This window comes from Juglans regia, chromosome 14 (assembly GCF_001411555.2).
Source record: "Juglans regia cultivar Chandler chromosome 14, Walnut 2.0, whole genome shotgun sequence".
Taxonomy (NCBI): domain Eukaryota; kingdom Viridiplantae; phylum Streptophyta; class Magnoliopsida; order Fagales; family Juglandaceae; genus Juglans; species Juglans regia.
In genome coordinates, this window is record NC_049914.1 from 8,228,753 (window position 1) to 8,252,282 (window position 23,530).

At 37.0% G+C, this 23,530-nt stretch overlaps 1 protein-coding gene across 2 annotated transcripts; it reads right to left on the reverse strand.

Moving 5' to 3' along the window:
* Nucleotides 1-726: 726 nt before the first annotated feature.
* Nucleotides 727-15,751, reverse strand: LOC108998463 (tropinone reductase homolog At2g29290-like). 2 transcript variants are annotated; one of them, XM_035685142.1, is made up of 5 exons: nucleotides 15,613-15,751; nucleotides 2,155-2,362; nucleotides 1,738-1,954; nucleotides 1,513-1,619; nucleotides 727-1,161 (listed from the first exon to the last, which is right to left on the reverse strand). In XM_035685142.1, exons 1-5 carry the CDS (start codon nucleotides 15,711-15,713, stop codon nucleotides 976-978), a joined length of 819 nt encoding a protein of 272 aa, XP_035541035.1. In that variant the 5' UTR covers nucleotides 15,714-15,751; the 3' UTR covers nucleotides 727-975. The 2 variants fall into 2 exon arrangements, with proteins under 2 accessions (XP_035541035.1, XP_035541036.1); XM_035685143.1 differs by lacking the exon at nucleotides 1,513-1,619 and having other exon boundaries at nucleotides 1,048-1,161.
* Nucleotides 15,752-23,530: the final 7,779 nt, after the last annotated feature.

Below are 23,530 nucleotides of genomic sequence, written 5' to 3' on the forward strand. Positions count from 1 at the left end.
GCCCCACAAGTTCTACCATGGCCGCACTGGCAAAGTGTCTGTTTTTATTGGATGATAATATTGGATAATATTTCTCTATTTTTTTTATTTTTCAGGGATGATTTTATCTTTGCAGTGGTAGTTAAGCACGTGAGAAGTAGGTGTTCAAAATTTCTATTATATTTCGCTCTGCTAGTAGACAGAAAGCTAGTAGACAGAAGGGCCGGGGGAGATTGGTACGTTTTGAAAGTAAGCGAGTCCAGTTTGATCCAATTATTAGTTTCGGAAATACATTGTGAATTGAGTGAAAGTTTGAGGGGGTAAAATGTAATTAACCCTAGAAGTAATCTTACACAGAATAAATCTTACAAACTAATGTGACTTCATACGATCCGTTAGATTTACTTTACAATAAAAGTAACTTTGCAATATGACGAATCACATTAAACTACATCAATTTATATAATTACTTTTGTGTAATCCATTTCTTGCTAAAGTTTTATATAATAACGTGCAATGCACGCAAGTTTTATAATTGAATCCCCGTAGGTATACTATATGTGCATGCATCGAGCAGGACTACAAGCTAATTAATTAATATTGTTTATTATAACAAGCAAGGATAAATTAACATGATGACAAATAGTAGGGCACACATAGATCGCAAGCAAACTAGTGTTGCCTTATTATGCAATCGCTATAAATTAAGTAGGGAAAACCGGCATTTCTTTGCGCAATTAGGGCAGGTTTGGGGCCAAAAACAAAACATAAAATTTTCATCTCATCTCATCTCATCATTACACCTTTTTCAAATCCCCATACAAAATATAATAAACAATTCAATTTTTTCAAATCCCAATACACCTTTTTCAAATCCCAAAACAATAATAATATTAAAACTTAATATTTTAAACTTCAAAACAAAACACAAAATTCTCATCTCACCCCCCAAACCTATCCTAAATCTTGAACCCATTTATCATGTATCCATGCTTATCATGGGGACATCATGAAGCCATTCACCGTCATACCTCCATCGACGCAAATAATCTGGCCGGTGATGAAAGAGGCCGCAGGAAGGCAAAGAAACGCCACCAATGAAGACACCTCTTTTGGCTCTCCAACTCTTCCCATTGGCGTTCGAGAGATGATAGCCTTGAACATGTTTTCATCAGTAAGAAGCTACAATGCGAGGAACAAAAGGAAAAAAGATCTATAGTGAGATATATATAATTAATTCTTAGAATTCCTACATTTCACAACTAATTAAAACATGTTAATAATTTAATTAAATTAATTAAATCTATATTTTCTCATCAGCTTAAGTTTTTAAAATATTTAGTGGTGATTTTAAATGATATTATAGCAGGTTCTGAGTTCGAACCTTGACTCTACATTCTATCTCATCAATTTAGATTTATGGAACAAGTAGTAATTTATCAAAATAGAACTTAATTGAGGATGAAAAATAACAATATAGAACTTAATTAAGGATGCAGAGAAATGAAAGTCGAGACGTTGGTAAGTAATTACAGGTTCAGCAAGGGGAGTCGTGGTGAACCAAGGTGCAACACAATTAGTCCTTATATTATCTTTTGCCCACTCACATGCAAGATTTTTTGTTAGCTGATTCATTGCCCCTGCATACAATTATAAAATTAGTTTAATATATAATTATGGTTAATAATATTGTTCTAATCATGATATCTACAACGAGTTCTTCTAATTGCAACTTAATAGTATTAAGTAGAAATATACCTTTGGTGGCGCTATATATGGATCCAACGTTAACTGATACGACGCCACTGACTGAAGAAAGAAACACAATGCTTCCAGCTGACGAAGCTTTCAGAAGAGGATGTGAAAGTTGGCTCAAGTGATAAGCTGATTCGAAATTTGTGGACATTATAAGTGAGAAATCCTCGGCTTTGTACTCCGTTGTCGGTTTCATTTTGTTTGTTCCAACATTGTTAATCTGGATGTACATCATAATATATTTTATATCTTGTATAATTTGATTTAAAAGATAAATTTTAAAATTTAAATCTTACTAATCAAATCTTATAATTTAAAGTGTTCATGTGTATAGTATGCTCTACACACAAATTTAAGAATATAATAACTCTCTATATAATATAGTTATCTCCAACAAAGAATTTAAGTGGGATGACTTACAAGGATATTTAGTTTGCCATCAAAGAGAGAAGAGACAGTGGTAATTAGCTTCTGTCGTTCAGATGGAGAAGTAACATCGCATACTGAAACAGTGACTCGAAAACCCTTTTTCTCCCACTCGTGCTTGCATTCATTAAGCTCAGCTTCATTTCGGGAGCATGTATGTACGACCGCACCAAAACGTGCAAGTTCCTCCACAATAGCATGCCTGATCATGATCGTAATTAATGAACTTTTGATCGATTTAATTTGGAATTTAAGGAAAACAATGATCAACTCCGATCCAGGCCAGAGACAAGGATCAACTCAACTCATTTAAAAGGAAAATGGAAGTTTCCATTAATGTAAGATGCCTTAAAATTTCCTGTTGCACCAATATTAAAACTTGTTCGAGGAGAGAGAGATATTAATTAATCTACTCAATTTCTTTAAAAGGAAGACATTATCCAATATTGGAGCACTTTCTTTAGCTAGGAGGCTTAATTTATTGTGGTGTTTATATGAGACCAGATGCATATAAACGCACAACACGTATACTAGATAGGCTTACTGTTTTGTGTGATCTGTATTTAGAGAAATGTCCACATGACACGCATATACAACTATAAAACATGATAAAGAAATGAAAAATGATTTGTGCAAGCATAACAATTAAGAACAGAAAAACAAAAAAAGTCTCCTCCCTATTTCCCTTGCATGAGTAGAGGTGGTGTACATGATCGTTTAGATTCTTCTAGAAAGAAAATAGCCGTAAGCCCCGTTGAGGATGGAGATGGTGGGGGGAGGAATGGAGAGGCTGGAAGAACTATGGGGAAATCTACTGTTGACGAAGGAGGAGAGCTCGATGATTGAGCTAAATGGATTGGAGGAAAAATGAAGGATAAAGGGGATAGAAGTTTATTCAAGAAAGTGTGGCTTGACAGACTGATTGGGAAGGAGATAATGTCCTCCACTAAGGCAAAAGTGTGCAAGGTATCGGATGGGGGCGGTACCTGAGGGTTAAAATTGAAGTATCCCTATGAAAGGCGATTGCTCAAGGATGGTCTATCTTGGTGAATCGTAGGAGTTCTTGGTGAACTGGAGGTATGAAAAGCTACCGAGGATGTGTTTCAGGGAGAGGGACGAAGGATGAGGGGCCTCAATTTGGTGCGTGGCTCTAAGCTGGTAAGACGACCAGGGGTGGTGCTTGGAAACATCCCTGAACAGGTCAAGAATTATTCACGAAGCCAGAAGAACTTTACATAAAAAGAAATTTCGAAGAAGGGAGGCTTGGTGGATAGAGAGATGGATGGGGAGATAGGACCTTTTCCCAGAAGGATGTTGGGGGATGAGGAGGATTGCAACTCTGTGGAGGGGGGTGACAAAGGAGAAGGAAAATGTGGTGGAGGGTGGCCCATATATGGTTTGGAACCTTGAGACAGGGTTGAGGGAGGATGGAACTATGAGTGGCAATGTAGGTGAAGGGGAGAAGGTGGACAGAGAATGGGGTGAAGGGCAGGAAGTAGAAGACCAAGGGATAGCCTAGCCCAATTTGGATATTCTAGAGGCCCATGGCCTAGTACAAATAATATGATGTTGGCTGGTATGAAATAAAGGGAGGGAAGTGATTGTGCAAAAGGAAGAACAGGGAGCAATGGCATTGAAGATGGCCTGGGGAAGAAGAACATCATTAACAAAGGTAGATGGAAACACTGAGCAAGAGAGAAAGGTATGCCTAAAAAACCCTCATCAACATCTTTCTCGAAGAAAAGAGTGATTCCACTGTAAGGTAAGTAAGGAGATCTTTCTTCTCTTCTTTAAATCCATCCCCCTACAGAGTCTTTTTATCTGAGGCTTTGCCTTAATCAACTGCCTGAATTTCAACACCCTTTGTGAGTTGATTGAGGGGGAACTCGAGGATGGGAAGGTTGTTGGGTCAAAGAAAGTTAAAAAGGAGGGGGAAAGTTAAAAATGAATCATATGGATTGGCGAAGGTTGTTAGGCAGCCTCGCCAGGGGGAATGAAAACCTTAAGCTAGATTTGTCGGGGGCTTGGCAACCCCCGAATAGTTCCATTCATTTGCTTACTAGTGAAGGAGAAGAAGCTAGATGTAGTTTTTCTTATGGAAACGAAGTTAAAAGCAAGTAGAGTCAATGCCATACAAAGAAGACTAGGGTTTGATGGGTGTGTGGTAGTGGAACCAATTGGGTTGAGTGGTAGGTTGATCATGAAGTGGAGAAAGGAGAATATGGTTGAGAAGGCACATAGATGTCTGGATTGAAGAAGATGGAAAAAGGCCAAAATTGCTACTGATGGGTTTCTATGGGAACCCTGACACTTAAAATAGAAGAGTCTTGGGAACTGCTATCCTCTTTTAAACCTGATGTTGAGATTGATTGGTGTGTTGTTGGTGACTTTAATGAGATCGTAAGCCAAGGTGAGAAACAAAGGGGAAAAGAGAGAAATGAAGAGCAGATGGATCAGTTTACGAGAGCCTTGGAGTGGGGAAACCTCTATGATTTGGGGTGGAATGTAAATAAGTTCACCTGATGCAATGGCCATGAGGATGATTCCTTTGTTAAAGAAAGGCTAGATCGAGTTGTAGCGAACCACTACTGGTTGAGTTCGGCCTCTGATGTAAGAGTAGATGTCCTGGTGACAATGTGTTCTGATCATTAGTCCAATCTTGATTAGTTCAAGCAGAGGCAAATGGGAGGTGAGGGATAGATGGAAGTGTAACTTTAAGTATGACATGAACTGAGAACTGGATAAGCAGTACAAAAAACTCTTTGAGGAGGAATGAAGGAGGGGTCATGGTTTAAAGGGCTCTCTGACTAGGGTTCATACACTTTTATCTGGATGTAGGAGCTGCTTTGAGCCAATGGAGTAGAAACTTAATAAAGGAGAGAATGAGGGCTATCATTGGGAAATCTGATCAACTGAAGCTTCAACAAGAGTTTGAAGGTCCAAAGCATATGGAGGAAATAAAAAGGAGGAAGAAGGAACTTGATGTTTTACTAGATCAAGAAAACCTGAGATAGAAACAGAGGGCAAAAAGACATTGGCTTCAACAAGGTGATATAAATACCAAGCTTTTTTAAGCATTTGTAAATCATAGGGAGAAAAAGAACTTCATAGGGAAGATCAAAGATTCACAAGAGAAGCTAGTATATAAGGCAATTGCATATGCTTTTTGGAACTATTTTTCAGAGATTCATACATCCTCCTACTCCACAAAAGAATAAGTTGATAAATGTGTAATGTGTACTAAGGCAAGAATTTCTAAAGAGATGAATCAAAGGATAGAAAGAGAGTTCATTGTGGAGAAAGTGGAAAGGGCTCTAAAGGAGATGCCAACTCTCAAGTCACCCAGTTGTGATGGATTTGGTGTGGGTTTTTATAAAAATCACTGGGAAATTGTGGGAAGAGAGACTAGGCGAGTTGTTCTAGAGTTTCTGAATGGAAGGAAAATGGATAGGCAGTTAAATCATACGTACCTGGCCTTAATGCCAAATGTGAACTCCCCTATCTCAATGAAGTATTATAGACCCATAAGCCTCTGCAATGTACTCTATAAGCTGATTTCTAAAGTATTAGCAAACAGGGTCAAAGGGATTTTACATGGCATCATTTCTTCTAACCAGAGAGCCTTCGTCCCTAGGAGGCTTATTACTGATAAATTAATGATAGCATATGAGCTACTACACTCTATGAAGTCAAAACAAGCATGGAGGATCGGTAGAATGGCTATTAAGCTGGACATGGCCAAGGCATGTGATAGAGTTGCATGGCCTTTTTTAGAAGCCATGTTGAGAAGAATTGGTTTTGGGGAGAGGCTAGCTAGTTTAATCATGGTATGTGTATGTTCAGTCAGTTATTCGATGTTATTAAATGGGAAACCAGGGAAGAAGATAAACCCTTCAAAAGGTATGAGGCAAGGAGACCCATTGTCTCCTTAGCTACTGATAATTATAGAAAGGTTGAGTTAGTTATTGATCAAAAGTGCAGAATTGAAGGGCGAAATAAAGGGAGTTTGTGAGATCTATTAATTTTTGGGGGGGTCGAGGGCGCCACAGAGTTGCAGTGGCTAGAGGGGGGGGGGGGGGACAAAAACTAACCATTTGATGTTTGCTGATGACTGTGTAATTTTTAGTTGAGAAAGGCATGAGGAGTGGGAGAAGACTCATTCTATTCTATGCAAATACGAGAAAGCCTCAGGACAAACCCTAAACAAACAGAAGACTTCAATTATGTTTAGTTCAAACACCAGTAAGGATATAAAGAGTAAGATTCATAGGGAAGCAGTAGTTGTTATGTGTGATAACTATGAGAGGTACTTGGGGCTCCCAAAAGTAGTGGAAAAGGCAAAATATAATGCTTTTAGATGTATAAAAGAGAGAGTGGCAGAAGATACAAAATTGGAAAAATAATTTCCTCTCAAGAGTTGGAAAGGAAATACTTATTAAAGCTGTTTTGCAAGCCATCCCCACTTACGCCATGAGTGGTTTTAAATTGCCAAAAACGTTGTGTAGGGACTTGGACGCCATGCTATCAAGGTTCTAGTGGAGGCAAAATAAGAAAGAGTCTGGAATCCATTGGTGGAGTTGGGAAAAGCTAGGTTGCTCAAAAGCTTAGGTGGACTGGGATTTAGAAACAAGGAATGCTTCAATAGAGAGATGTTGGCTAAACAATGGTAGAGATTGATGCAGAGTTAAGATACTCATGTAGCGAGAATATATAAAGAAAAGTATCTAAAGGTTGACTAGTTTATTAACACCAAGCCGGGTAACTCACCATCACTAAGATGGGGTTTATGGGGTTGATGTGGAGAGTGGTGAATGAAAAAGATATAAGGATATGGGGTAAGAAATGACTCCCTTCACCAACTTCTTATTGTGTCCAATCTTCCATCAAAATTCTCGAGGTTGATACAAAGGTTTGTGATTTAATTGATGAAAGGGGAAAGGAATGGAAGGTGGATCTGATTGAAAAGGTATTTCATAGAAATGAGGTTGGGTTAATATGCACCATCCCTATTAATATTTTGGGGGCAGATGACAGATAGTACTAGGGCTGTACTAAGCATGGTAAATTCAGAGTTAAAAAAGTGTCTACTATGCTGACTTTCAGGGGAGAAAGGAGAGTGGAGGGGGGCCATCTCATGGTGGAAAAGAAGCAAATCAGTGGAAGCAGATATGGACCTTGGATGTTCCTGGTGGATACAAGCATTTTATTTGGAAAGCTATAAATAACATCCTACCTACAAGAGACAATCTGTGCAAAAGAAGAATTATAAATGATCCCTTTTGTCCATTGTGTTAAAGAGAAGAGGAAAATGTAATCCATGCTTTATGGTGTTATCCTGCTACTTCTGATGTATGAGCAGATAACGAGAGCCCATTGAAGAAATGGAAGACTAATGTGTTTGATTTTGAACACTTGTGGCTGGATATATGTAGAAGGCTTCTAAAGGAAAGTTTGGAAAAATCTATAGTTATTATGAAAAGAATATGGGGCAGAATATGGGGCAGGAGAAATGAATTTATCTTTGAAGAAAAGTTTTCTAGCCCATGCAAGCTTGTGAAATTTGTTGTTGTCAGACGAGATGAGTTTCGTGAGGCAAACTAGAGGGAGGGCGAAAGGTAGAACTAGGGTGGATTGGTGACAGGAGGTCAATGCTAGCAGAGACTTGAAGGCAACAAATGCAAAGTGAATTTTGATGTTGTTTTAGACACAAATAACCAGAGATTGGGGATATGGATAATAGTTAGAAATAACAATGGTGATATAATGGCTGCAATGTGTTCCCAAAAAAGGTTTTTTGTATCACCTTTCATTGCTGAGTGTCATGCCCTCTGGAGGTCAATGTAATTGTGTAAGGAGCTGGGGTTTCGAGATGTAATTTTTGAAAGAGATGCAAAAGAAGTAATTGAAGTTGTTCTATCCAATGAGATGGATGAGTCGAGTAATGGACAAATGGGGGAAGATCTGAAGAGAATGTTGTTACCATGTCTACAATGATCCATGGTTTTCATATACAGAGAAGGAACTGCAGTGGCTCATAGTCTAGCTAAGATGGCCTTACATAAGGAGGAGAGTTTTGTTGAATTGAAGAACCACAAGAAATTAATCAGTTAGTTGTAAATGACAAAATTTGTAATGATTTGAGATTATAATGAAATGATACGTATCTTACTTCAAAAAAAAAAAAAAAAAAAGTCTAATGCAAGCCTGATTGTTATAAAAATTAAAATTAATCCATCATATGAGTTTCCATCCACTATCACTTTTTATATATGGGCTTGTACTAGGCTAGAGTTTTTAAGTTCGTGCAAATAGTTTGAGAAAAAATAAATTTATTGTGAAAAAAATTATTTATATAGTTTTAAAGTGTGTAAATATACAATCTATTTAAATAAAACAATAGATATTTAAAATTTACATGAAAAAATCAGTTTTTTTTTCATGATATGCTTGAACATCGACTATATTTAGCATTTTGTTAGGGGACTCTCTAGTGCGAAGAGGAAGACGGCACAGAGAAGTTAGAGGAAGAAACTAAGGAGTTAGGGTTATGTCGGGATGAAGTGAGGTCTGGAAGTGTTGAAGATATGGGAACTCAGAACGCACCGTTTAAAGGTGAAGCACACCATTTAATCAATTGGAAAGGGAAGCTACTAGTCGTTCGGCTCAGTTCAAGAATAAAGATGCTTGTCGTTTACCTTTTATTATTTCTTTCGTTTCTCATTTGCTTTACAACTGTAGTTGTTATTTGCTTTACACGTGTTGCATTGCCATTAGATTAGTTTGTTATGGCTGCAACCCTTTTATGTACGTACAGAGCACCACAAAGAATCATCTGGAAAATATTAAGGATTTGTCTATCTTGGAGGTTAGGGAATCCCTCGAAGCACCCTATTGGCATTCTGAGATTTCAGTGCCATTTTATCAAACACTTGGTCTACCATTTTGTTTCTTCATCATATACACAGCATCATTCTTTTTCATCCCCATATTTAGATTCTATCACAAACAGAACCCTTATAATTGGTATCCAGAGCCTACGATTCTAATGGCAGAAACACATGCACAAATAAACAGCAAACCCAGGAAATACTACACAGCCATGACCAGAGTATATTTGAATTAAAGGAGCAGATGAAACAAATGAATGACATGCTTAGAACTATAATGGTTACGCAAACTCAACAGCAACTCAGTTGGTTCAGAGGGAGCCACCACCAGAAGGTGATACAGATTTTAGAAGATTCTTACAGTGCGGTATCAAGCTCGAGTTTCCTCACTTTGAAGGCACAGATCCGGCAGGATGGATTTTCAAGGCTTCTCGTTACTTCGAGTATCACCAAACAGCTCCTGCTCACCATCTCCTCATGGCCTCTTACCACATGAATGGTGAATCTCTAGTGTGGTATCAAGATGCTGTTGATACAGGACAGTTTCAGTGTTGGCAGACGTTTACTGAAGCCCTCCAACTGAGGTTTGGCCCTACAGCTTATGATAACCCCATTGAGGCCATCACACAGCTGAAACAAACAGCTTCTCTTACAGCCTATAAGAGTCAGTTTGAAGCTCTCTCGAATAGATTGAAAGGCTTACCTGATTCTCATAAGTTAAGCTGCTTTCTCAGTGGCCTCAAAGATGAGATCCGGCTCCCTCTCCGCATGTTCAACCCTATCAACTTGAATGCGGCATATGGCCTCGCACGGATTCAGGAAGAGTACTTGGTTAGTTCCGGCAAACCATTCAAAACATGGGGGGATAAAAGCAGTTCATCTACTTTTTATGGGGGACAAGGAGGTTCTGCAACTAGCAACTCCAACAAATACACCAAACCAGCAGCACAACCAATCAATGTTCATTCGATGCACATGGATGAAAAGAGACGCAAGGGACTATGTTTCCATTGTCGTGATAAGTGGAACCCAACACATGTTTTTGATAACATGCCTAACCAGCAACCTGAACTTAAGCTTGAGATATCACTAAATGCCCTTACGGGTACCCCATGTCCCAAGACTATGAGATTGCAGGCTAAAATTGGTTCCACCATGGTAGTGCTCTTGGTAGATTCAAGAAGCACACATAACTTCCTGGATAGATCGATTGTTTCTAAAAATGCCTTTACTACAGAAAAAACTGGTCAGATAACCATTAAGGTGGCAAATGGTGACATTCTACAAAGTCAAGGTTTCTATAGTCAGGTGCTGACATCCGTGCAAGGGAATTGTTTCAGGCCTTCATTCTATGTTTTACCCTTAGCTGGTTGTGATGTTGTCTTGGGCATTCAATGGTTGAGAGAGTTGGGTCCTATTACTTGGGATTTTTCATGTTTAACCATGTAGTTTTTATGAGAAGGGATAAGAGTTGAATTGAAGGGGGTCCAAACCAGAGCATCTACCCTTACTAATGAGGGTGATAAATCTTTAGCCACTACCTTCCACAAAGGGAGGGGCCTTCTCTTACAATTGTTGAATGTTGAAAGGGAAGAACCTACATAGTTTTGCTGCCCAGTAATTACTCACTTGCTAGAGCAGTTTCACAGAATATTCCAGGAACCTGTTGGCCTACCCTCGAGTAGGTCTCATGACCATAAAATTGTGCTGAAGGATGGCATTAATCCCATCTCCACTAGACCCTACAAATACCCTCACTATCAGAAGGCTGAAATATAAAAGATTGTCACTGAACTTCTCACAACTGGGGTTATTAGACCCAGCAACAGTCCTTTTTCGTCACCAATTCTCTTGGTCAGAAAACATGATGGCAGTTGGTGTATGTGTGTGGATTACAGAGCACTAAACCAAGAGACTATAAAGGACAAGTTCCCAATCCCAATAATTGATGAACTACTTGATGAATTGCATGGGTCCCTCATTTTTTTTAAGCTTGACCTCAGGTCAGGTTATCATCAAATACGAGTCGTTCCTAGAGATGTTCATAAGACAGCATTTCGTACACATGAGGGCCATTATGAATTTTTGGTAATGCCCTTCGGGCTTACCAATGCACCCTCCACCTTCCAGGGTCTTATGAATACATTTTTTAGACCTTTTATGCGAAGGTTTGTACTCGTATTCTTTGATGACATACTAGTTTACAGCAGTTGTATGGAAGAACACATTGATCATCTAAGGCAAGTGTTAAACACACTTGCTAGTCACTGTTTATATGCGAAGAGATCTAAATGCCTATTTGGGGTTCCTGAGGTGGAGTACTTGGGTCACATAGTAACTGGTGCTGGAGTTAAGGCTGATCCCAAAAAGATAGCTGCTATGTTGGAATGGCCAGTGCCTAAAAATATAAAATCCTTAAGGGGTTTCCTCGGCTTAACTGGTTATTATCGTAAATTCATCAAGGACTATGGTTTAATTACAGCTCCCCTCACTCACCTTTTAAAAAAGAATTCCTTCTCTTGGGATGAAAAGGCTGATGCGGCTTTTGAGGAGCTCAAAACTGCAGTTACATCACCTCCAGTACTACGGCTACCTGATTTCTCTCAACCCTTCACTTTGGAGTATGATGCAAGTGGAGGGGGTGTAGGTGCTATCCTCATGCAGCAGGGACAACCTATAGCCTTTTTTAGCAAGGCTTTGAAGGGTAGGGCCGTGGATTTGTCAACTTATGAGAAGGAGTTGTTGGCTCTTGTCATAGCTGTTCATAAATGGAGACCTTACTTGTTGGGACAGGTGTTCAAAGTCAAAACAGATCAACAGGCCCTAAAGTTCCTACTAGAGCAGAAAGTGGGCACGGTTGCCCAATAGAAGTATATCACTAAACTGCTGGGCTATGATTTTAGCATCGAATACAAACAAGGCAAAGACAACAAAGTGGCTGATGCCTTGTCTCGAAAGCATGAGGCTGACATAGTCATAGAAGAATCTTTGGCTGTTATTACTTTCCCTACTCCTACCTGGATTAAGGAATTGAAGGCCACTTATGCATCCTCTCGGGATTTACAGGGATTGTTGGCCAAGTTCAATTCTAACCAAGAAGCACCTAAGGGTTTTGCACTACATCATGGATTAATCTTTAAAAAATGGGCGTATTGTGGTTAATGAGCAATCTGCTTTCAAGACCAAGGTGTTGAAATTTATACATGATGATCTTCAAGCTGGACACTCGGGGTTTCTTAGAACCTATAAAAGGGCAAAGAGGGATTTTTGGTGGAGAGGAATGAAAAATGATATCAAACAGGCAGTAAGGGAGTGTGACATCTGTCAAACCAACAAAACAGAAACTGTGTTGTATCTAGGCCTACTGCAACCACTTCCTATTCCTGATCAGGCTTGGGAGGCTATTTCACTTGACTTTATAGAAGGTTTGCCTAAATCTAAAGGGGTGAATGTTATTCTGGTGGTGGTCGATAGAATGACCAAATATGGTCATTTTATACCTCTGACTCACCCTTACACAGCCGCTGGGGTGGCCCTAAAGTTTTTCCAAGAGATCTTTAGACTTCATGGTCTTCCCAAGACCATAGTTTCAGATCGTGACCCTATTTTCCTAAGCTGCTTTTGGAAGACCTTATTTGAGCTCCAAGGGTCTACATTACACTACAGTTCAGCTTATCATCCGGAGACAGATGGCCAAACTGAGGCCCTTAACAAAACATTGGAAGGCTATCTAAGAAGTTATGCAGGATCTAAACCAAACTGTTGGGCTCAATGGTTGTCAATGGCAGAGTTTTGGTACAACACTTCATATCATAACTCTACAAAGACTTCACCTTTCGAAGCCCTCTATGGATACTATCCTCCTAAACTCATCTCCTATATTCCTAGTACTTCCCTAAATGCCTCAGTAAACAGTTTGATACAAACCCGAGAACAACTGAAAGCAATACTTAAACACCATCTTGAGGAATCACAGGCAAGGATGAAGATGTATGCAGATAAACGAAGAACAGAGAGACATTTCACAGAAGGGGACTGAGTTTACCTCATATTGCAGCCCTATCGATAGAGATAAGTGGCCACTCGAAGAAATCTCAAACTGTCTCCAAGATTTTATTGACCCTTTCGCATCAGCCAAAAAATTGGAAGTGTGGCATACATGCTTGATCTCCCTCTCAGTTCCAAGATTCACCCAGTTTTTCACGTCTCTTGCTTGAAACATAAACTGGGTGAACACATCGATCCCTTACCACGGCTGCCACTAGTGAATGGAGAGAGTGAAATCTTACCCGAACCAGAGGCTATTATAGACCGAAGGAAGAAGCTGGGTCATCGAGCCATCATCGAAGTTCTCATCAAGTGGGTGGGAACAGAAGCCGAAAACAATACGTGGGAGTCCTTATGGAGGCTGCGCAACCTTTACCCACACCTTGTAGGCAAGGTGCTTTAAGGGGTGGGGATTAGGGAACTCTCTAGTGCGAAGAGAAAGACGGTATAGAGAAGTTAGAGGAAGAAACTAAGGAGTTAGGGTTATGTCGGGATGAAGTGAGGTCTGGAAGTGTTGAAGATATGGGAACTCAGAACGCACCATTTAAAGGTGAAGCACACTGTTTAATCAATTGGAAAGGGAAGCTACTAGTCGTTCGGCTCAGTTCAAGAATAAAGCTAATTGTCGTTTACCTTTTATTATTTCTTTCGTTTGTCATTTGCTTTACAACTGCAGTTGTTATTTGCTTTACACGTGTTGCATTGCCATTAGATTAGTTTGTTATGGCTGCAACCCTTTTATGTACGTCCAGAGCACCACAAAGAATCATCTGGAAAATATTAAGGATTTGTCTATCTTGGAGGTTAGGGAATCCCTTGAAGCACCGACATTTTGAGATTTCAATGCCATTTTATCAAACACTTGGTCTACCATTTTGTTTCTTCATTATATACACAGCATCATTCTTTTTCATTCCTATATTTACATTCTATCACAAACAGAACCCTTACACATTTGTCACTAAAAAAAAAAAAAGCTAATTTTTATGTGATCCAATTTCTTTTCAAACGATCTCCTCGAAATTTGTACAACACATTTTTCAAAGACAGCACACTTGGGATGGTCACATGCATTGTTCAGCAGAGGAAGTCTGTCACCCATCTTTTTGGGTTCAAACTTCAATAAATATCATTAAAAACAGAAGAACTTTATTTCTCGCCGTCATCGTCTTTAAGTTTGGTAAATGAACTTCATTGCCGACGGGGAAACCACTAGCCTCGTTTGTTTTGGAAAAACATCTCATCTCATCTCATCTAATCATTACAACTTTCCCAACTTTCAATACAAAATAAAATAAATAATTCAACTTTTTCAAATTTCAAAACAAAAATAATATTAAAAAATATACTCTAACAATATTTTATTCAACTTTTTAACTTTAATCTCATCTCATCTCATCTCATCTCCGAAAACAAACGAGGCTTAAATTTAATTCGCGTATTAGCTAAGGGAAAGTTTGGGCAGATGTTAAGAACTATAGAAAAGAATTGTGAGTAGTATTAAAAAAATAATAATAAGATATGAGTAATGTTACACAATTTTTTTAATCTCTACACATCATATTTATTTAAATTTTAATATTTTTTAATATTTTTTTAAAATTTTTTTTGAGTTTATTTTTTTAAAATAATTTAATTTTTCTATTCATTATTTATATATTAAATATTTAATAAAAGAAAAAAATAATAAAAATTAAAAAATATGTAATGTGTGAAGATTGTGTGAATAGTAAGAAGTTGTATAGATTTTTTCATAAAATATTGAAGAGTAATAAAAATAAAAAGTAAAAAATAAAAAATAGATAAAAAATAATAATAAAATAATAAATAATAATAAAATATTCTAAAAATAAGTGAGATATTCTTAATACTCAAAATTCTTAGTACTCAAAAGATAGCTAATCTTGATGTTGAGAAGTGTTAAGAAAAATTGTGAATAGTAAAAAAAATAATAGAATATTAAATAGTTATAAAAAATAATAAATAATAATAATAAAATAATAAATTATAGCAAAATATCTGACAATATCAATAATAGCTATTCTTGATATTTTCAGAGATGGCGGATTCTGTCGCAGACAGAAACAACACCAAACTTTCGAATGGAAAGAAGTTAATTATTTGCACATCTATTATATATTGAGACCCTGACTACGATCGAATTAAAGTTAAAAGTTAGCAAAACGAATGAGAGTTATGAACAAGAAATATGCAGTGCAAGTAAGTTCTAAACGCATCAAGGAAATTACATGGGCATAAGAAAACTCGATATAGCATGCTAGCTAGGCAGCTGATAGAAGATTAAACTAAATATTTACGTTGAATACTTCATATCTATGATTTTTTTTCACTAGTGAACAGATCAAAGAAAACTCGAACAAAGCCGATCTATATATATATATATATATATATATAATCGATCCTAACAAAATCATACAAACAGAAGAAATATGTTTATATTAAGACAAAGAAGGCCGTTTAAAGAGAGAAGTTAAAGGGAAAGAGCGAGAGAGCGAACCCGATTCCTTTTGTTCCGCCCGTGACAAGAGCCGTAGTTCCCTCAAGACTCCATCTACTTTCAGTAGTACTACTGCTATCCACTTCCGCATGACTACCCATCTCCCTCTCCCTCTCCCTCTCAATTGTGTGTCGCTTTGAGATTGTATATAATGAATAGAAAAATGATATTTATAGTTGTGAGTACGTAAATATTGTATAATTATTTTATAAAAATAAAAAAATATAAAATTTATATAAAAAAATTAATTTTTTAATAATAATTTTTATTAATTTTTAAAATAATTATATAATAATTATATATTTTACGAGTATATATTTGATTACTTGAATGAATAAGAGTGTTTTATGGACGGAAAGGAGCCACGTTGCAGTACATAATTAATGCAGAAGACAAGCGCATATCTCCCCCAGCTGAGAAACCTGTCTGCATTCTTATCTCTAATAATTTTTTTGAGCGGTCCCACCGCTGGAGCTCTCGCTGAGATTGAAGCGGTCCCACCGCTAGAGCTATCGCTGGGATTTTCAATAGCGTATAAGGATCCATAGTGTACGTTTTGAGCTTTGTTACACAATTTCTACCACATTCCACACTCCACATTTCACATTTTTTTAAATTTTATAAATTTTTAATATTTTTTAAAATTTTTTTTTGAGTTTATTCTTTTTAAATTATTTCAAATTTTTTATTCATTATTCATATAATAAATATTTAATAAAAGAAAAAAATAATAAAAATTAAAAATAATGTAGAGTGTGGAGGTTATGTGAATAGTAGGAGGTTGAGTAGATTTTTTGGTACGTTTTTCAGATTACTTTTGGTAATTTTGCAAAACTAACAGGGGTCTGAGATGAGCTTTGAAGCATCAGTTTGCTGTTGGTTTTTATCAATAAAAAGGATTAAGAAATTGGTTTTTATCCGCCCTGAAATTAGTCTTGAGAAATTTCCTTGAAGCCTTCAGTCAAATCTCTCTCTGACAAATTTTTTGTAGAAAGCCCTAGAATTTCCATCAATCAGGAAAGAAACTTTCAAACACTCAGCAGGAATCAATGTAACTACTTCGAGAAGGAAAGTAAAGGATTTAGGGTATGTTTGGGTAGTAAGAATATTTGAGAAATATTGAGAATATTTATGAATAGTTATAAGTAGAGATTGGAGTGAGTTTATAGATTTTATTGAAAGTATTTTGAGTTGTTTAGATGTGTAAAGTATATTGAGTTGTTAACTTTTGGATAGGTAGTTGAAAAATATGTGGGTCTCATAAATATTATAGTGATTTTATTATAGTAATTTTTTAATATTAATAAATACTGTAGTGATTTTATTTTATTTTTATATATAATAATGATAAATATTATAATGATTTTATTTTCATATATATAATAGTGAAAAATATTATAATAATGTTATTTTTTATTTATATATTATAGTGATTTTATTTTTTATTTATATTTTATTGTGATTTTATTTTTTTATTTATATATAATAGTGATTTTATTTTTTATTTATATATTATAGTGATTTTATATTTTATATTTATATATTATTGTGATTTTATTTTTTATTTATATATTATAGTGATTTTATTTTTTATTTATATATAATAGTGATAAATATTATAGAATGTTTGTGAATAGTTATGAGTAGAGATTGAAGTGGGTTTGTAGGTCCCATTAAAAGTATTTTAAGTTGTTTGGCATGTGGAGTATTTCCAATAGTACGAGAATATTTGAAAAGTACTGATATAATAGTGATACATATTATAATGATTTCATTTTTTATTTATATTTAATAGTGATAAATATTGTAGTGATTTTATTTTTTATTTATATACAATAGTGATAAATATTATTGATTTTAATTTTAATTTATATGTAATAGTGATAAATATTATAGTGATTTTATTTTTTATTTATATATAATAGTGATAAATATTATAATGATTTTATTTTTTATTTATATTTAATAATGATAAATATTATAGTGATTTTATTTTTTATTTATATATAATAGTGATAAATATTATAGAATGTTTGTGAATAGTTATGAGTAGAGATTGAAGTGGGTTTGTAGGTCCCATTGAAAGTATTTTAAGTTGTTTGGCATGTGGAGTATTTCCAATAGTACGAGAATATTTGAAAAGTGCTGAAGTATATTGACTATCCAAACGCAACCTCAATCTAACTGAGTGTATATATGTGTATATATATATGTGTGTATATATATATATAATATAATATAGTCTTTTTATTGATACTACATTGGCAATTAGGGAATAAATGAAAACAATTAATTAAAGTCTTTCAATTTAACAGCCATTCATTCTCTTTTCTGATTGGTTGGCATTTTCACGTCAGATATGCATTAAGAGTCATAAAGAAAAGAAATGAATGTTCGTTTTAAATTATTTTTCAAAATTATAAAATATATCTTATATGATGACCTTTTTGTTATTTTTTAATTTTTTTTAACTACATTGTAAATTGGTTAATGTCAACAAGTCGGAAGGCTATCATTATTCTTCTTTCAGCACGAGTCTGCGTATTGTTTTCTACAATCACTTAATAACATAATATTTTTCTTCAAATTGCTATCATTATATCTTATGACCTCTATTTTATTTTATTTGTGTACCTGCATGCATCCATAATTGATCAAGACTGACGAGACGCGTGGAAAAGCTAGGCATCAATCGTTAGATCAAGATACCTCAAGAGTTAGAAATCTTTTATGTATGTTTGTCGCGTTCTTACATGCATTGGCACTTCAATTATTTTTTCTACAGTACTTGAGCTTATTAATTTCTTACCGTTGGAGGGCCCGGGGCGTTGAAGACATATGTCGAAATAGTTATTGTTCTTATTTTCTCCGAGCCAAGCTGCGGTGTTGACACATCATTAATTCACCCACATTTATTTTCAACTCAAGAATGCAATATCCTTAAAGGTAGGTGAAATATCAGGATTAAGGTTTCGTTTGATTACGCAATTTAGATAAAATAAAATGAGATATTTTAAATAATAATAAATTTTTTTTAATTAAGATGGAATAAGATGATTTGGAAAGTATATATTTAGATACAGAAATATGATGAGATGATTTTAAACTTTTAAAGATTTAATAAAATGGTGAGTCCTACTAAAATATATTAAAAATAAGAAGAACATTGGCATGGGATGGGGAGGTGTAGGATAAAGTTGGGGATTTGATAAAATTAACCATATGATTGCTTTGACTTTTCCAAAAATTTGTAATTGGCGGGAGAAGGGAGGCGTGAAGCAGTGGGCTGTTAGAAGGGTCAAAAGTTTGTTTGAAATTAATGTACAATGCAGAGATATACAGATGAGTTAAAAACTTTACATTTGAGCATTTGGATACACAAATAAAACAAACCATACAACTCAGATTAGATGGTTTGTATTTTATCTGTGCATCCAAACTGGCTCTAAGTTTTCTGCAAATTTTTATTCGAACTCAGGCCAATTGATGAACATGATTTTTTTTTTTTTTTGTAATCTCATGAGCGAGTTTACAAATGATGTCATAAACTACTGTAAAACATGATAACCAAGCCACTATTTTCTTATTGAAAATTTTCTGATCAGAAATAAATTAAATGCTTTGGGGTCAAAGTTGGGGATATATAGTTGGACAAAAACCATTAATTTAGAATAATAACGTGTTGAACCCGGAAACATATTTTATTAGCCATAATATCCCATCGAGAGGCTTTCGTTAGAACCAACCAAATTTAGACGGATGGGATTATGGGAAAATGATACAAGAAGGATGGGATCATACAACATTAGACAAGAAACCAGCAACCCCACAACCAAACACATTATAAACAACTTTAGGCTTTGTTTTTTCTTTTATTAAGGAAGATGATGTCATTTAGTAGATCTCACTTTTGGCGGAAAAATATCAGTTACAGATAGAAACTTGAAAGTTACAAAAAATGGCAGAACCAAACTTACATAAAAACTGAGACTAGCAAACATTCTAGTTGGAGCAACTTGAACATGGAAATGTTTTATTCAGTTCCTGCATATATAATTCAGTAGGGAATTGGGCCTCAGGCTCTTCACTATTATAAGGAGAATCCATTCACAGTCATCCCTCCATCCAAGTAAATGATGATCTGCCCAGTTATGTAAGAGGCTGCTGGCAGGCAGAGAAAAGCTACCAAGGATGGAACGTCCTCTGGCTCTCCAGGTCGTCTAAGAGGATATTTAAAAACTATATGAGAATTTATAATTTAATTAGTTGTTGTTCTAACTCCAAGTTTTATAACTACCTTAACGCTTAATTTTGACAATAATACCACACTCTTCATCATATTTTATTATTGCGTCCATACATACTAATTAATGTGACGCGTTTCAAGTTCTTTTATGATCGTAGTAGAGGCCGCAGTCTGTTATGAAAGCAGTCTTCTCTTCGTCTTCTAGGCTCATCCGTCTTTAGTTATATCCAGATTAAGCGTCCATGAAAGCGGTCTTCGATGCCCCACATGTCAAGGTGCTGCCAAACGAACACGTCCTAATGGTCTGCGAGGAGCTCTATCAACCGGGATCTCTTTTCTGCACCAATTTTTGTCCCAATCCTCGCCCACCTCTCAGGTCGGGCGGTGTCTAGGGTATCGGCTCCAGAGGCTTGTAGTTCTCTCCATGTTTAAGGTTTTGTTCGTCTTAGACCTCCATCTCCTAGTCGACGTGCTGGTGGTGGAGGGAGAGCTGGTGGGGCGGGTTATGCTGGCTCCGTCTTGCCCCCTTGCCACACTCAGGCTTATCCACTTTGGAGAGAGACTCTGTCACCGGTTAATCCTTCATTTGAGGCTGGGGCCAGCCGTTTGACGAGGTTGACGGCACTCAGTCCATATGTTTGCGGATCGCAGTGGGAGTTACAAAAGGCATGCTGATGCTGTTAGGCCAAGATAACTTAGATCCCACAGATAGCGCCAACTATTGAAGAGTGTTTTGTAATTGTCCACCGTAGGCACTAACGGGTACATGCAAGAGGGAAAATAAGACGGTGGCTATGGCTGGAAAGCCTCCGGTGCCAATGTCAGATGATGCAGGGAGTCTTGCCACGCGCCTTACTGCACTTGGTATGAAGCTTGTTGATGCCTCACAAGTTTGGGGCAAAATCACTTGTTGAGACTACGACAGTCACTAATTTGATGGCCCAAACGAGTAAGGGTTAGAACTTGAGACCAAAACTTGCATTGGCACGGAAGAACATTGGACTAATGCAATACGGGTAACCTTCATCTTCTCATAAAACGTACATCTCTCTTTTATGAATTATTCGAGAAATTCATTGCCTAATTAATTCATTGCTCTAACCAATTAATTCAAGGCTATTTAAATTAGAGTTTTGCTACAAATCCGCAATTGTTCACATCACACATTACACACCCCACACATAATGTGTAATTTTTTTTTTCATAAGGTGTGGGAGTGTTTTTCATAGGGTGTACGGGTGTTTTTCATGGAGTGTGAGGAGTGGAGTGGTGAATAGTGACTGATGAGAAGAATTTCCCTTTAAATTATTGCATTGGGTTCTATACATTAATCTTGTTCCCCGAATAATTCATTGTTGTTACTAAGATTGTGTCATTATTTTGCATTTGTTAGATGAGACCCAAGTTTCAACATTTTAAGATGCACGAATGTTGAAACTACGATGTCCTCTGCATGATATTTGGTTAGTCCATTGCGACAAGGGTGCTCCATCATGCCTCTGCGCAAGAATCCCCACTAGTGGCGAGGAGTGGTGTCTTAAGGAGGAGTTGAGGGTCGGGGGTCCTGTATTGGGCACTGCCAGAGGGGCATCAATTGATGTGGATGACTTGGACATCTAAGGCCTAGCTGGGAGACGGTTATCTAAGGCGGAGGAAGTCATTGGTGATGGAGGGAGGTGCCCACCATACATGTCTTACCAAAACTCAGCTAGGCCTTGGAAACAAATACAATCAGTGCTGCAGCGAGGACAAACTTGGATAATATGATGCATGGTGAATGCAATAGGAAGCATAGTAAAGACTCATTTGGCAATAGATTAGATGCCAGATTTAGCAACCTTGGGCAATGTATCCAGTTGTTGGAGGCGATTACTCCTCTGCTACATCATCTTGCAGTCACCAAAAATAAAACTTTCTTAGCTTGTCATGCATGTCAGCTAGGGAAGAGTAATAAATTACCCTTCCATTTGTCTACTTCTATTTTTTCCAATCCATTTGAACTGGTATTCATTGATGTATGGGGTCCTTCACCCACATAATCTATTTATGGAAATAAATATTACATAAGCATTATTGATGACTTTTCTAAATTCATAGGGTTGTTTCCTATTGATTCAAAGCACAAGTTGTACGTACCTTCATCAATTTCCAAAGCCAAGTTGAGAGATACTTCCAATGCAAACTAAAGAGTGTCCAATTGGATTAGGGAGGAGAATTTCAGGCTTTAAGATCTCACCTTTGGTATCACTCACTGTATATCCTGCCCTCATACCCACAAGCAAAATGGTCATGTTGAGAGTTTCCATTGACACATTGTTGAGACCGGCCTCACTCTCATGGCACTACTTTTGTTCCACACCAATACTGGGATGATGCCTTCACTATAACCACCTATCTCATCAATTGCCTTCCTTCCCCAGTTACATATAAATAATCCCCTCTCGAGCTTTTACTCAAACAGGTCCCGAACTATAAATTCTTGTGCACCTTTGGGTGTGCTTGCTGGTCCTACCTCCGCCCTTATCACTCTCATAAAATGGATTATAAATCTGACCTTTGTGTTTTTCTTGGTTACAACTCAAATCATCGGGGCTATTGCTGCCTACAGCTCTCCTCTGGTTGCATCTATAATTCACGTCATGTGATCTTTGACGAATCAAGATTCCTGTTTCACCTCTCCACCTCCTCATTAAATACAACGTCTCTCCCCCCTTGTTACCTGTGTGTCTTCCCCACCCTACCCCTACCTCACATAGCAACCCTCAGTCCCCAGCCGAATCTCCATCTCCATCATCTGTCGAGCCTCTTCTAAATCCCAGCCAACAATTAAGGCCTGAGCCCATATCCACACCTCTCAACCCACACCCAAAGGTAACCCAAGCCAAAAATCACATACACAAGCCCAAACACCTACCTCATGATATGATTCCCACTCCACGGGCCCTCTTAACTTTCACTGAGGCCCAAGAAATTGAACCTACATCCTTTCCCATTGCATCTAAAAGCACAACCTGAAGAAAGGCAATGACAGAAGAATTTCAGGCATTACTAGACAATGGTACATGGGTCTTAGTTCCTCCCAAGCCCAACATGAACCTAGAGGGCTGCAAGTGGGTCTACCACATCAAGAAATGGGTAGATGGTTCCATCGAATGCTATGAAGACACTTTGAAGACATTGACTATAGTTCCTCGCAAAGGGTTTTCATCAGTTACCAGGCATTGACTATGAAGACACTTTTAGCCAATTGGTAAAACCAACAACTATTCAAATAGTGCTTTCTTTTGCAGTCTCTCAAAATTGGCCCATCAGACAACTTGATGTCAAGAACGCATTTTTACATGGCAACCAACACGGGGATGTTTACATGACTCAACCTCTTGGCTACTCCGACACATCCTCCTCAATTATGTTTGTCATCTTTGCAAGTCTCTCTATGGGTTTAAACAGGCTCCATGGGCTTGGTTCTCAAGACTCAGCACTAAACTTTTAGACATGGGCTTCACTGCCTCATAGGCTGACACTTCACTATTTATCTTCAAGCAACAAAATAAAGTTATCTTCTTACTCATTTATGTTGATGACATCATCATCACTGGGCCTCACATCTCCTTTCTTCTATCTATTATTGTCAATCGTCAGAATATTTTGCACTCATGGATCTTGGGCCAC

What these genes read in the sequence shown, in the direction of transcription:
- LOC108998463 (XM_035685142.1), bottom strand. Translation starts at nt 15,713, where the DNA reads ATGGGTAGTCATGCGGAAGTGGATAGCAGTAGTACTACTGAAAGTAGA. An exon ending in ATGGCAAACTAAATATCCTT is followed by an intron (nt 1,955 to 2,154) that starts GTAAGTCATCCC and finishes ATGTACATCCAG; the next exon opens with ATTAACAATGTTGGAACAAA. An exon ending in CGACTCCCCTTGCTGAACCT is followed by an intron (nt 1,162 to 1,512) that starts GTAATTACTTAC and finishes CTCGCATTGTAG; the next exon opens with CTTCTTACTGATGAAAACAT.